Consider the following 15,687-nt stretch of genomic DNA (forward strand, 5'->3'; position numbering starts at 1 on the left):
TGGTACACGCTGCTGCTGCTACTACTGAGCGTCGGTGGTGGAGGGAGTAATTGTTTGTGCATGTAGTGCTAGTCAAGAAGACTGTTTTGTCCTGGACGGTGTAAAGCTTCTGGAGTAGTGTTGGAGCTGCACCTATCTAGGCAAGCAGGGAGTATTCCATCACATTCCTAACTTCTGCCTTGCAGATGGCAAAAGGGCTGTGGGGAATCAGGAAGTGAGTTTCTTGCTGCAGTATTCCTAACCTCTGACCTGCTCTTACAGCCAGTTCCTTTTTTTTTCAAAACTCTATTTTTGAATCTGTGAAGAAGGGTTTTTATTTTTTTTTTTAAAAAAGTCTCTTGACTTGATTCCATTTTGGACTGAACCCATTGAGAGATTTCTTTCCTGCTGAGAAGGTAATTAGATTCCCTTTTACTTCTGATCTTAAAGCTTCCAATGGCACTCAACGTCCCAAAGATTCAAACAGGGAATGGTTCAGTACTCGGTGAATTCATGCTGAGCAGTCATGTTGTCAGACAGACTTAGCTCACGGACTTCCTCTTTAACGAAAAAGTGCCTCCTTCTACAAGTCTAAGTAATTCAATGTTCTGATCTATGGTTAAGACAGGCTTGTGTTCAAAATCATGGAATCTTTTGGTTTATTTGCTCACTAAGTCCCTGGATCTCTCCCTTGCTGTTTCTTAATTAGATTAAAATTTGGTGGCCTGGTCCAGGATTAAAATGCTGTATGTAAACAAGATAAATTGCCCTGTGTTCATACACTTTTTTCTATTTTAGTCCTTGAGGTATTGAATAAAAATTCAGCTGGCTTTCTTTCATGTAGCCCTTATGGTCACATCAAATGTTTTTAATGTAAAAATCAACAGAAGGATGTGCCAAGTTCTCATTTGTTTGGAAATTCCCGTGGTGGAGAAGCAACTCTTCCTTTGCCACAGATAATGAAGGGTCAATAGTTTAAATGTCTGATATGCTTTTCCAAAAATTATTCCAAACTAAGTGAATTAACTTTGTTTGAAGACACTACGCAGTGCTTAAATATGGCTCAACACTCAATTGTCCCAATTTAAGGGAGTAAGGAAGGAGAAATGTTGAAATGTGATTGTAAACACCAGTTGATTGGCACACCCTCTGTGCCGCTGTGGAGCAATAACTGGATTGTTTGTAAAACTTTGACCCATATGTGTCATTTACCTACTTGGAATCTGAACTCATAAAAACTGGTCAGAATCTACAGAGAGTGAGAAAAGGCTGAGTGCACCCGAAGCTCTAAATTTATAAGATTTACTGAAAAGTGAGTACCTTATTTCTCTTGATTCTGCTTTCTCATTTTGAACTATTTATGTATTTTGCTCCATTTGAATTGATTGTTGTAGATTCATAAAGCTTTCCTTTTGATTTTAAATTTCAATCACTTCCCATACAGCATTGAGATTTTTCTGCTTCCCCACGATGGGATGTGGGGGTTCACTGGGAATGCCAGTGTTTGTTTCCCATTCCTAATTGCTGTGAACCGAGTAACCTCCTGAACTGCCCTCTGAAACAGAGTCAACCACATAGCTGTGGATCTAGTTACATGGAGGGCAGACTGACTAAAGACATATTCCCTTAACTCAAGGGCATTAGTGAGCTACATGAGGTTTTTGTCCTCTGTGTCTAAAAATACAGAATTGAAAGCTAATTGAAATTGAACTGATTTTAAACCATGTTCTTGTAATGTTAGTCTGGACCTTTATGAATTTCCAGTCTAGTGAGATTATTACTGAGCTAATATTTATTTTGCTTGTCCACATATGAAATAGTTCTATGAAACCATTTTCCTTAAAACATAGTAATAAAACTTGTCACTTTATACAAATTTCAGAGTTTCCCAGACTGTGTGGATCATGGTGACCAATAGGTTGCAAACTCGAAGGCAGCATTGGCTGCTGCAGAGCTGGAACACTGGTCAGCAGCAAGGCCCCTTGTGTCTTTGCTTTTCTGTTACATCCTCACATTTCTAATGGTCCCACAGTTTTCTCAGTTTTCAGTCCTGGTAGATGGTTACAGTGACAAAGGTTGGGAGGCAATGCTTTAGAGTGAAGTATGTATCTTGCTTATAAACAACATTTATTGCTTTGTTAATATGTCATCACAAGATGCAAGCTTTCCCCAAATTTTATAATGAATCAGAACTAGATTCTGTTGACCTAAAGACTGGATGGGCATTGGGAGTGTTTTTTAATCCCAATGTGGATGTCTATTTAAACTACAACATGCATTTACATATTGTCTACTTAAAATGTCCCAAGGAAGTTGAAAAGAGTCATCGTGAAACAGTTTTGATCAACCAACATAGGGAGATATTGGGGAAGATGAGCAAATATTTAGCCAAAGAAGTTTTATTTTGAAGGGAGGTTTTGAAGGTAGAAACAAAGGCTTAAGGAGGGAATTCCAAAGCTTGGTTCATTGCCAACTGAAAGCATTGCTAACAGTGCTGTGGTTCTGTTCGTCGAGCTGGAAATTTTTGTTGCAAACGTTTCGTCCCCTGGCTAGGCGACATCATCAGTGCTTGGGAGCCTCCTGCGAAGCGCTTCTTTGATGTTTCCTCCGGTGTTTATAGTGGTCTGTCCCTGCCGCTTCCGGTTGTCAGTTTCAGCTGTCCGCTGTAGTGGTTGGTATATTTGGTCCTAGAGGCATGGCATTCATCCACAAACTCCATCAACAAACACATCGACCTGGACCCAATATACCAACCACTACAGCGGACGTTTGCAACAAAAACTTCCAGCTTGGCGAACAGAACCACAGCAACGAGCACCTGAGCTACAAATCTTCGCACAAACTTTGAATTGCTACCAATGGTACACCAATAAACTTTAATGTCTAAAAGAAGAGTACGGATATGAGACTCATGGAGATGGAGAAGGTTAGAGATAGGAAGTAGTGAGACCATGGAGGGATTTCAAAAATGAAAATTTTAAAATCAAAAATGCTGATTTTGACCAGAAGACAATGTAAGTCAGGCAGCGCAATGGATGCAGACTTGGTGCAAATTAGAAAGGAAATATTTGAGGTTTGCTATTTCCTGAAGCTTTAGGATGAGAGAGGATGGCCAAGGGTTAAATGGAAAGACCAATTCTAGAAGTAGCAAGAGCATAGATGAAGGTTTTAGCTGAATTGGAATGAGACTCCCAAAAATGTGGAGTTGGGCAGTTTTAGTGAAGGTAAAACTGTGCTTAGAAACTTGGCTTTTGAAAGCCCTTATGATGGGGATCAAAATGGTGTTTCCCAATCCTGCAGAAAATTTCTGCTCCTCATACTGCAAGCTGTCAGATAATTGAATGGGAGAGCCTGGAATGGTGGTGGTGAGGTGAAATGTTTTATGGTCAGTACCTGTGAGGAAATATGTGTCCCTGGGGTGCTACTTGTAGGTGAAGACCAAGGATAGATCCTTTAGGGACGAGATTAGACCACAGCAATGGACAAGGGGATTCACCATCCTAAAGGACAGAAGCAAGCATGGGCCGTACCATCCAATGGTGCTGGGAAACGTAAGAGTTTGCTGTTCAATCCTGTCCAAGACTACATCTGAATCGAGGCAAAACAGAGGCTGTTACTTTTTCTTTTAAAACCATAAAAGATCTCCTCTGTGAGCTCACTGCTTTGGTACAGTGACAGAAACCTGATTATTGGGATTTGATCATGAAGGGGATGGTGAAAATGACATCCTTTAAAGAATCCAGGAAATTGGGTGATGGCAGGGAGGAATAGTTGTTTTCCAAAGTGAAATGGTGACCTGGTGGTTTTGAGGTGGTAATATTAAGGTTGTGGATATTCCTCTGAATTGTAACACTCCTACAACAATGCATTAACTTTCTGCACGTGTATGATTGTTGAAAACTGACTGGGACAAGGTGATAGTTGAGTTCAACACTTGGCACTTCACAACTTGAATCCAGGTAAACATTCACTAATCAATCTTTTAATCTTTTATTTTAAAAATTTGGCAGGTTCGACTTTTGTGAAAGCTGAAAATGGAATATGCAAAGAAATCTCTCAGCTTCTTCTCTTCCAGTTCGATCTCCAGGTAAGATCATCACTAATGCTATTCTTTAAGCATTGCTTTTCTCCCTGTCTCTTTGGATTGCGAACTGGCTTGTGGGGAATATTTGTGACCCTTCCATTTGTGGAACTACCAAGCCGCTTGGGGAAAATGATATGTTATTTAATTATTTGTTCAAGAGGTTGAATTACTGACCCTTCAGGATGGTGTCTGCATAAACTGTAAAATACTTCCAAAGTTCTTGCTGAACAAGATACCAGTCATGTTAGAGTATCCTGTGTACCTACTGACAGTGAGTATAGTTTGCAACATTAAGCCATTCCAATCTTCCCACAGTATAGGGAGGTGTTATGTTTCACTGTGGTAGTGCATTGGAAATCAAGCTCCATTGTCTGTGGAGTGATTGCAAATGTAAAGATTGTATAAAAATTCAATATTTCTATTAACATTGTATGATTTTCAGACTCTGGTTGACAGGATAGTCAACATTCCTATTATAATAAATAGTCTTTCTTGTTAATAAGTACATGGCGTAGCTTCAAGTAAATAATTATTCATTGTTTAACAACCCCCCCCCCCCCCACAAACAGTTTGTTCACAGGATCTGCTGAGATGGTTCTAGTGCTGAACAGAACACTATCTCTTAGTCTTCCTTTTCCAGATGCGTTCACTCATTTGCAGGAGCAGCAGGGTGGCTAATTCACACTTCTCAAAGTCTCTGGCTTATTAATGAATAAGTCACAGCTTACAGCAACTACTGAAGGGAGAAGAAAACTAGTTTTCTTCACACAATGGGTTTTGCTGCAGAACAAACAAGTTGCTGAGCTGGTGAAGATCTGATAGTTTCAAGCTATTCAGATGCCTGTTAACTGATCACGAGTCCAGATTGATCAGTTCATTATTGCCAGCTGAATCTCCACTTGTCCATATCTTTGGCTCCAAGTTTGGCTGCACCTTCTCCTTCCGCTTGAACCAGTAGCTGTGCAAACAGTGCTCACAATGAGTTTCTGGTTACTTACTTTCAAAACCTTGCAATAATCCTTCAGCAATACTTGGTATTTCAAACTATTTTCTCACTTCACTGCACAATCAAAAATACAAAATGAAAAGACCCTCTTTGCGGAGGAAATGTCACAAATGTGCATATATATGACGCCTACATTAATTCTGTCCTCTATGCTGACATTTTCCAACAAACCCTAACGTGTTTAAATGGTTAATTCTTACCTAGCATTTGGGTAAAATACAATTTCCTTTCTTGATCAGGTTGTCATTAACTTTATTATATTCTTGCAAGAAATTGAACAGTTTGGTTTGTTGAGCAGTGCTTTGGAGTTTTGTGCTTATCCTCCAGATTACTATCCTTAATAAGCACTAAATGATTGCAGCCATTCTCTATATATTTACTGTATGAATATTCTTGAATGTGTTACATCATGAACAATGATAATTTCAAGAAGCTGGTACCACAACAATGATCTCCCATACCTAATAGCACATGAAACCATATGGCATTCTCCCTCATTGCTTTCTTTCCATGTTACAGACACAATATTTAAATTTGTGCTTTTCCACAGTTAAGTCTAAATAACAGGTTTGAATCTTGCCTAGACTTTTTTTTGGTAGAAACAAAAATCATCTTTAAGTTGGCACCGTCGTTACACTTTTTCCTCTCAGCACCAGGGACCTGAGTTCAATTCCAGCCTTGGGTGGCTGTGTGGAGTTTGTACATTCTCAATGTCTACATGGATGCTCCAGTTTCTTCCAGCAGTCCAAAAATGTGCTAGTGGGGTTAACTGGCCATGCTAAATTGCCCTGTAGTGTTCAGTGATGTGCAGGCAAGGTGAGTTAACTATGGGCATAAGGTGGGATGCTCTTCAGAGGGTTGGTGCAGACTTGATGTGTCAAATGACCTATTACTCAGCTGTAGGGATTCTGCTTCTGAGTCATTGGCCTTATTCTAAATGATACTTCAACAGCTGACAAAGTGCTGATTGGTGCTCGTTTCTTCAATTTGAATGGTGTACCTTGAATGGGCCTACCAGAAAGATTTTAATTTTCCATAGAAGCGATGCCAAGGTCTGTCTCTTGGACCATACCAGAAATGGACAGGAAAGCAAGACTTCCTAACACAAACTTCAAACTGCTGTTGCCCTGGAAACAGACCATTTCATTACTGTCAAGATTTGTACATAATTAAGCACAACATGGCGTTGTTGCTTATTCCTTGGTAGTTAATCCAGGAGAATCTTCCTTTATGACAGGAATATTAATGAATAGGTTGTAAAGACATCTGCTTTTTTTTTTCTTCAAATAGGTGTGTTTCAGCTAGTGCATCAGCAACATCACAATTATTAAACGGTACTCCACAGCAAAGACCATTTCGGGTGTGCAACTGGGATCGGAGCCTCAAGAAGGGCATCATGGCGACAGGTCTTGGGGATTTAATGGACAAGGTGAACGTTAGTTTGTTAATCCACTTTTTTGTGACACTTGTTTTTTGGTGTGGGCCGGCAATATTCATTGAGACTTGCCCAAGTAAGTCTCAATTCTTCAGTTTACATTTTCGTTTCTGATCCATACCCCAACAAAGCGGATGCAATTTACTTATACCAACTTCTTAGCTGGTTGTTTGTGCCATTGAAAGCTGGTCTTGTCCTTTTGTGCCCCCCCCCCCCCAAAAAAAAGGTCTGGAAGTAGATTGGTTTAAAAAACATCCACATAAGTGGACCCTGAGTTGCCACACAGCTGTGGTGAAAGTGTTCCTGTACTTGTGTAAAATGAACAATTCTGGGATTTTGATTTGTAACAATAGATGGTGTTTAATTCTGAGGTAGTAATGTTCGTAGATACTGTAGCCAGGTGTGATATTGGACAGTGGTAGGAGAGCTCATCAAACCTTTATCCTAGATGGGATTAAACTGGTTGTGGAATAATCCCATGTATCCATTACTCCATTTTTTGATTTATCTGTGGATAGGGACTGTGAAGGTGGTAGGTGAAGTCTAATTCCTCTGCAGTTGTGTTGAAGCATGATGGTTTAGTTAACTTCCAGTTAATTTTTGACTGTCCTCCCTTCCTAACTCTCTGTCCAAAAACAGAATGTTGATGGTGGGAAACACCATGGTATTGTTAAAGTTCTGATTGTCATAAGCCCCATTCTTAATGGTTAGCACATCAGATAACATGTTATCTGCTGACTGCAGTCCAGATGTTGTCTAAATTCTGCCCTAAACTGGGTTTGAATGGAGCTAAAGAACAGTGTTCAGTCACTGACTGTTGCACTTAAGAACCTTCAATTTCTCAAAGGTTAATAAAATAATTGAGAATATTTGGTCCCCGAGGAACTTTTTTGATTGCAAGTATACGATTCTGCCAACCATCTTCTGACTGTTTGTTTGACTCTAGATACTTAAATATTTTCTATCGCCGTAATGCTGCTTGATGGGAGTGTTTGGTTGAAAATCACAGTAATGTCCAATAGTTGCATTTTCCAGGCATGAAACTAAGTGTTATGAAGTGGCTCTGGCCAAACCTGTTTCTTGTGGTGGTTGATTTGTACTGTTGCATTGAGAAGTTTGAGGTGGAAACTGTCCAGATTTAAATGTGTCTTGCTTTTTGCAATTAGGCTTACCTGGACACTTTCCAGGAGAATCCAGTGCAATTGTAGAACAGGCCATAAGATATGGTGACAACCACTTGAGATTTTCTTTTTCCACACAGTAAACTGTTAGGATCTGGAATAAAGTACCTGGCAGGTTTAGTTGAGGGAGTTGAATGAGAAACTGAAAAAGAACCTGTAGGGCTATGGGAATGGCAAAAGGGAAGAAACACTCACCTTTCGGAAATTCAACCCAATTTCCTATCTGTGCTTTAACTACTGTGTTAACTTTCTAGAACCAGAATAGAAGTGACCCTCATTTAAATGAATTGCATCTTGCCTCACAAAGCAAATTTTAGCAGGACTTATACACTTAATGGTAAGGTCCTAGGGAGTGTTGCTGAACAAAGAGAGCTTGGAGTGCAAGTTCATAGCTCCTTGAAAGTGGAGTCGCAGGTAGATAGGATAGTGAAGAAGGCATTTGGTATGCTTTCCTTTATTGGTCAGAGTATTGAGTACAGGAGTTGGAAGGTCATGTTGCAGCTGTACAGGACATTGGTTAGGCCACTGTTGGAATATTGCATGCAATTCTGTTCTCCTTCCTATTGGAAAGATGTTGTGAAACTTGAAAGGGTTCAGAAAAGATTTACAAGGATGTTGCCAGGGTTGGAGGATCTGAGCTACAGGGAGAGGCTGAACAGGCTGGGGTTGTTTTCCCTGGAGTGTCGGTGGCTGACCTTTTATAGAGGTTTACAAAATTGAGGGGCATGGTTAGGATAAATAGACAAGTCTTTTCCCTGGGGTCAGGGAGTCCAGAACTAGAGGGCATAGGTTTAGGGTGAGAGGGGAAAGATATGAGACCTAAGGGGCAACCTTTTCATGCAGAGGGTGGTGCATGTATGGAATGAGCTGCCAGAGGATGTGGTGGAGGCAGGTACAATTGCAACATTTAAAAGGCATTTGGATGGGTATATGAATAGGAAGGGTTTGGAGGGATATGGGCTGGGTGCTGGCAGGTGGGACTAGATTGGGTTGGGATATCTGATTGGCATGGACGGGTTGGACTGAAGGGTCTGTTTCCATGCTGTACATCTGACTTGAAGTGAAGCAAATTGGTGCCCATAGAATTTGACTGGAAGCCAAGTAACAAAACCCAAATGTGGCATAAAACTACACTGCAGATCTGTTGCAAACGTAACTAGTGATGCACAGTCAATTTTTGTATGGTTCTTTTGAATATTGATGTAAAAGTTTGCTAGTGATTCCCAAAACTCTGGGTGAACTTTTCACAATGACAGTTACCTTTGATCTAAAAGGCAATTGTTTTATCAGAATTTGAAGTACAACTATATCAAATTACAGTAAACCAACTGGGATTATTAGTCCTTAAGATCGTCCTTTTTTTTTGGGAGGGTGCCAGAGAAGATTCTTTTTCACAGCCAGCCTTTTGGTCTCTGAATATCAGTTTGACGGTTTTACCTTTCGAAACCAAAGCTAATTAATCTTGTGTGCAGTAATATTTTTATTATTACTTAATGTAATGTTAGGTTTCTTTAAATTGGGAAATAATTTGTGACCAAGCGTTTTTGCCATCTTTCCTGTTGTTGTCACTGCTATCTAAAACAATCTCCTGTGTTACAGGTTCAAGATTCGTTACATACAACATCTAGTGCCTCACTGCTACTGGAAGAAGATGGGACATGCATTGAAACAGAAGAATTCTTTCAGACTGTACTTGATAATACACTCTTGATGGTGCTTGAGAAAGGACAGAAATGGACACCATCAGAGGTGAGGACTGTATTGTGTTTACTTGGTGTAACATATTTGCATTCTCCAATCTTGTAGAAGTATGTCTTTACCTCAAATGCTCCTCCAACTTGTTACTGATTCAGTCTTCCACAAAGCACAGCTCCAGTCTCAACTAGTCTAGCAGTTTAATGTCCTTCCATGTTTTGTCATGGCTGGAACGGGAGAATATCGTTGTATAGACTACTGTTTTAAGTACATACGGTACCAGTCCACAAGGGAACAGTTACAATTTGATAATCTTGTAATAATTCTGGAGCTTCCTTTTCATAAACCTGCTGAGAATTGCAATTTGTTTTAAAACAGAACAGTGGCTTTCACCTTGGATTCACTGATAAATTACGCCGAAGAAAAGATGTTGCCAGAATAACCTTTGACCTCTACAAAGAAAATCCTCAGGATTTTATTGGCTGCCTAAGCATGAAAGCGACACTGTATGGTTCGTATTCCCTATCATATGATGTCCAATGTGTGGGAGCAAAGAAAATAATGAGGTAAGAAAAAGGAATTCCAAATTCAATCACTTGGTGAATGATTCTTGTGTCTCCCTTTTTTTTTTCTGTCAACTTTTTTTTTTGAGGGCAACAGATATCTTCTGTCTTTGCTTCCTTCACTTTTTTTCACCTGGCTAAATGATTTTTTTTTTTTAAATGCAACTTCCATCACTTGGTATATAATTCTCCCTTAATGAAACCTCCATATATTGGGTAGCTTTAGCTTAATCACCAAGTTATTGTCTGATGCTTCTCTATCATAATTGCTTTACTCTATATAATCTGAGACCTAGAAACAATTGATGAAAATTTAAATGATGACACAATGGTTGAGATGAATGGCCTGTTTCTTCGCTGTACACTTTGTCGTGACTGCAAAGTTACAACTTCTATTATAACATTACCTGCTTGTTCCTAATCCCCTGCCATCTCCCATAAATTTGGGGAGGTTTTCTTCACTCTAATCAGAAGCAAGAACTTCTTTTAGCTTCTACCTCACCCTACGTAATTTTTTTTTCACACTGAAAAAGCAGCTTTCTGTTTAACTACTGAGTGACCTTTTATTGGTCAGAATATTGAGTACAGGAGTTGGGAGGTCATATTGCAGCTGTACAGGACATTGGTTAGGCCACTGTTGGAATATCGCATGCAATTCTGGTCTGCTTCCGATCGGAAAGATGTTGTGAAACTTGAAAGGGTTCAGAAAAGATTTACAAGGCTGTTGCCAGGGTTGGAGGATTTGAGCTACAGGGAGAGGCTGAACAGGCTGGAGCTGTTTTCCCTGGAGTGTCGGAGGCTGAGGGGTGACCTTTTTATAGAGGTTTATAAACACATGAGGGGCGTGGATAGGGTAAATAGACAAGGTCTTTTTCCATGGGGTGGTGGAGACCAGAACTAGAGGCCATAGGTTTAGGGTGAGGGGAAAGATATAAAAGAGACCTAAGGGGCAACTTTCTTCATGCAGAGGGTGCTTTGTGTGTAGAATGAGCTGCCAGAGGAAGTGGTGGAGGATGGTACAATTGCAACATTTGGATGGGTGTATGAATAGGAAGGGTTTAGAGGGAAATGTGCTGGCAGGTGGGACAAGATTGGGTTGGGATATCTGGTCGGCATGGACAGGTTGGCTGAAGGGTCTGTTTCTGTGCTGTACGTGAGTCTATGACATTAAATGGAGACTTAGTTCCCAGAGTAATCCTTGCACTATTATCTGAATTTTATATAGTGCTGTCTACTTTCTAATGCCTCACTAATGTTTTTATTCCTGTTTAGGGAAGCCTTGCGTTTGACAATGTTCACAATGCAAGCTACAGGCCATGTGCTACTTGGAACTTCATATTATATGCAGCATCTACTGGATGAGGATGAAACACAGGCAGCAGTCAAACCTTTCTGTGCACTTGAATGAACTGTTTGTCATACCTACTTATTTTTCCTACAAATGAACTTTTAACCACATCTCGTGTTTGCTACACTTCTGTAGCAACAGCATGAAGTTGTCCTGAAAGTTTGTCATTGCAATGTGTTTATGGTCAATTTGTGCATGAGTAGATAATAACATCTGGGTTAATATGGTATAAAAGTAAAAAATGCTGTAAATTACTTGCATCTGCTACTTTCAGAGTATTTTACTCTAATGAACTCGAATGTAATTGCTTTATTGCAGCAAACCTGAACAAGAGACTATACTCATGCAGGATAATACTGTAGTGGTTGGAGAACAGCTCAAGTGTTGTGGAATAATTAATTGCAATACCGCAGGCTGCAATGTTCACCAAATAAAGCTACCACTTGTTTTCTGCAAGAAATAGATAGACCACCTAATGAGTGGGCTATTAATCACCTTCAGGGGCTAATTTTATTGTTATACCCTCTGTAAGCAGTGACATTTTAAAGTGCCCACTCCTTCTACAATGCCTATATCTATTGTAAAAGTAAATTTGTGTTGTTTAACGTGATAAATCATCTTGAGGATAGTCCAGCAAAACAGCACATCAGTAAAGCCTGCAGACCATATTAATTTTTTGTTCTTCCCTGTCCCCCACCTTTTTTTTTAAACCTGCAATGGCAATGATTCAGCCACACTCTAAAATAAGAATGGCTAAATGACTATTTATGACTAAATTACTTAATTTTTTCTTGACTGCAAAGTGGAGATATCACCAATTGACAGACTACAAGATTTATCCAAACTATTTTCCCCATAAGTCCTTTGAGGTTTATATTATAGAGATAACAGAAAACTAAGTATAAACTGGCTACATCAGGGACCTGTCTCCCTTTTGTTTTGAGGAAGTAATGCAATAAACATAAATAACCAGAAAGATTTGATTTTGGTGAAATGTGGCTGATCACTTTTTTAAGAGATTGCATGCATATTTGTTACCTTAGCACTAAAGCGCATGTATAAAATTGGCATAGTTGAAATGAAAATGCTTGTAATTGCAGGATATCATTAAACCAAATCCTGACTGTATTGTGACTTGCTGAAAATAACTCTTTGATTGGTATCCTGAGTATTTTGTGTTTACATCTGTAACTTGATTCTAATCCACTTGGTCTCCAAGGTTTGAGTTTTCCATTGTAGCATAATTTCTGGTTTTGGGAAACTGACAGCAAAGTAATCAACTTGGTGTCGTATTAATGTATCTGGAAATACACTGCTCAATACCAACATGCTGTGCTAGGATGTGTAGAAAATAAAAACATCTAGTTTCAGTAGGAAATCCTAAAATAGAGCATGTGACATTTTTCAATCCTTTATTTCATTTGGATCTGGACTTGAGTTGTTTATGACTCTGAATTACTTCAGAATTACTCGGTGTGAAACTTAGTAATGAACTCCCAAATGGAAATATCTAAATCTTGCATTATTTCTAGCACTGATACTTGGAACTTGGTACAGGTAAAGAATTCAACTTCTAGTTGTAAGCATTGCATTATTGCGTTTAAAGGTTTAACAGTTTATTTCAAATGGAGAACCCACACAATCTTACGAATCCCATTTAGTGTTTCACTAAGCAAACACATGGTTTTCGAGATATTTATTGAACGATGCCTTGGTTACCAGTCCTCCTGTGGTGCTCCCAGGTGTTGTGGCTTTGTTTCTCTCATGGAAGGGAATTGGTCAAGATCATGTCAATTAGGTTTATTCCTCCTTCCTTACAGAAAACACTGAAGTACAGTTCTAATTTATTCCTCATTGCCCAGTATTTGAGACAAACATCAGCAAGTTCATTCCTGGCCTGGCAAAGAGAACCCCAAATGCACCATGTCCAAATACTGTCAGTTTAGTAGCAGCCTTTTTTGTGGTGGAGGACAGTGAGAAGCACAGGTCAAATTTGACTACAGAACTTTTTGAATGCATTAAAAAGCAGAAGTTGAAATAGTGTGCCCTCTAGTGGAAGAATAACTAAATGCTTGGTTTGATGTGATGTGGAGATGCCCGAGTGGGACTGTTATCTAGATTAAACAATCTGATAAAAATGCCAAACTCTGAAGCAGTTAATAAGATCTGCATACTTAGTGGTGGTGGTGGGAAGAGGAGGAGGAGGAGAAGGAGAGAAAGAAAACACTTGTTTTCAAGGGGGAGGTCCTCTAGTAAAAGATCAAAGGGGTCAATATCCTGCTCTATCCCTTATGCTTCTGTAGCTCTTGAGCATGTTTATGATTGTCAGCACAATAAGTAAATCTCACAGCCCCAAATCTAAGTTGTTCCAGCACTTCAATCATTAATTATTAGCAGCAACCTGGAGCAAGGAAACAGGCAAACCTGATATTGCTACAATTTGGAACAATGGATGCAATTCACTTATTCAGAGGTGTAATAAAAATCACTTCATAGCCTGAAAGACAACTATTAATAACCTAGTAGTGTTCTAATTTTTCACTTGCAATCTTAGTCTTCATATATAGCAAATCAGCACAAATCTTTTATTTTTAACCTGCATTACAGCATCTGGGACTTGAACCTGGACTGTGTGGCCACTTAGGAATATTATCCAAGTAGCAATGGCTGATTTATCTGATACCACTCAGCCAACTGCATCTACTGATATGATTTCAAACTCCCATGTGATTTCCATTTATCTTGCATAAAGTTCCTCCAATGCAGATGCAAGTTAAATAAAGAGGTGTATGTGTGTCAATATTGAATTGTAATCTATCCCAAGAGACTTTCAGTTGAACAGTAGCTGAGGCTCTGTTGATTGGATTTTTCCCAGTCTTTTTAAAAGAGTTATATATTGCAGTCTGGTAAGTAGAGGATTGAAAATTTTTATCTAAAAGCTGGACAGCACGGTGGTTGGCACTGCTGCCTCACAGCGCCAGAGACCCGGGTTCAATTCCCACCTCAAGTGACTGGAGTTTGCACATCCTCTGTCTGCGTGGGTTTCCACCCACAGTCCAAAAAAATGTGCAGGTTAGGTGAATTAGCCATGCTAAATTGCCTGTAGTGTTAGGTGAAGGGGTAAATGTAGGGGAGGGTCAGTGTGGACTTGTTGGGCCGAAGGGCCTGTTTCCACACTAAGTAATCTAAAGAAATCTAATCTCTACAATATGGAAATAGAATCTTCCATCCACTTGTTTTCACCAACCAGATCTTCTAAATTAATCTAGTCCCATTTTCCAGCATTTGGCCCATATACTTTTAAAAGTCCAGATGCTTTTTAAAATGTTGTCATTGTATCTTACACTCTCTGTCTCTCTGCATGTCTGTGAGTCTCTCTCACACACACATATTGGTCAATGGGGTGAATTTAACATTTGCAGAAGTGTACTTGCAGATACATTCTATTTTGTTGTTATAAATTATGTCTTATGATCCTGCTCCACAGCTACCTGATGAAGGAGCAGTGCTCTGAAAGCTAGTCCTTTCAAATAAACCTGTTGGACTATAACCTGTTGTGTGATTTTTAACTTTGTCCACCCCAGTTCAACACCAGCACCTCCACATCATATCATTATAGAAACATAGTTACAAGGAGATCAAAGCTGGAAACTAAACATTTAGGGATATGTGGGAAGGATAGAGTGGTGGGGTAGCTTTGTTAGAGACAGAGTAAGTATGATAGCAAGAAATAATCTTGGATAGGGAGACACAATGAGTGGAAATAAGGGGAAGAAGACAGTTGTTGAAGTCTCCTGGAATTTAGAACCTATGAGAACTTGAATGTGGATGTTTGCTTGACAATAAGTATGTAGAATTGTCAGAAATTGGTTGAAAGGTAGAGAATTATGTAGTTAGAAAATTATATTTAATGCTGACACATTTTTAAAAAAAACTTCTATTTTGGATTCCTCTGCCAGCTCATTCCATACATGCACCACTTTCTGCGTGAAAAGATTTCTCCTCTGGTCCCTTTTAAATCTTATTCCCTCTCCTCTTGAACCTATACCTTCTAATTTTGGACTCTTCCCACCCCAGGGAAAAGACCTTGGCTATTCACCCTATCCATGCTCCTTGTGATTTTGTAAACCTCAATAAGGTCCCTCCTCCGTCTCTGACACTCCAGGGAAAATAGCCCCAGCCTCTCCCTATACAGAGACCAGAATTGCACAAATGGCCCAACTAATGTCCTTTTTAAAGTTGCGATATGACCTCCCAACTCTGACACTCTATGTGCTGACCAATAAAGAAAAGCATACCAAACATGCCTTCATTATCCTATCTACCTGTGACTCCACTTTCAAGGAATTATGAACCTGTACTCCAAGGTCTTTGTTCAGCAACACTTTCCAGGATT

General features: G+C 39.5%; 1 protein-coding gene across 2 annotated transcripts; it reads left to right on the top strand.

Moving 5' to 3' along the window:
* The first annotated feature begins 364 nt into the window (after positions 1-364).
* On the top strand, positions 365-14,841 carry cidec (cell death inducing DFFA like effector c). 2 transcript variants are annotated; one of them, XM_043707816.2, is made up of 6 exons: positions 365-395; positions 3,990-4,066; positions 6,360-6,498; positions 9,285-9,434; positions 9,759-9,946; positions 11,216-14,841. In XM_043707816.2, the coding sequence occupies exons 2-6, from the start codon at positions 4,014-4,016 to the stop codon at positions 11,349-11,351; spliced, it is 666 nt and encodes a 221-aa protein (XP_043563751.2). In that variant the 5' UTR covers positions 365-395; positions 3,990-4,013; the 3' UTR covers positions 11,352-14,841. The 2 variants fall into 2 exon arrangements, with proteins under 2 accessions (XP_043563751.2, XP_043563749.2); XM_043707814.2 differs by lacking the exon at positions 365-395 and adding an exon at positions 1,179-1,291.
* Positions 14,842-15,687: the final 846 nt, after the last annotated feature.

This window comes from Chiloscyllium plagiosum, unplaced genomic scaffold (genome assembly GCF_037043375.1).
Source record: "Chiloscyllium plagiosum isolate Xiang-an unplaced genomic scaffold, Cpla_swu_hap1 HiC_scaffold_14, whole genome shotgun sequence".
Lineage (NCBI taxonomy): Eukaryota > Metazoa > Chordata > Chondrichthyes > Orectolobiformes > Hemiscylliidae > Chiloscyllium > Chiloscyllium plagiosum.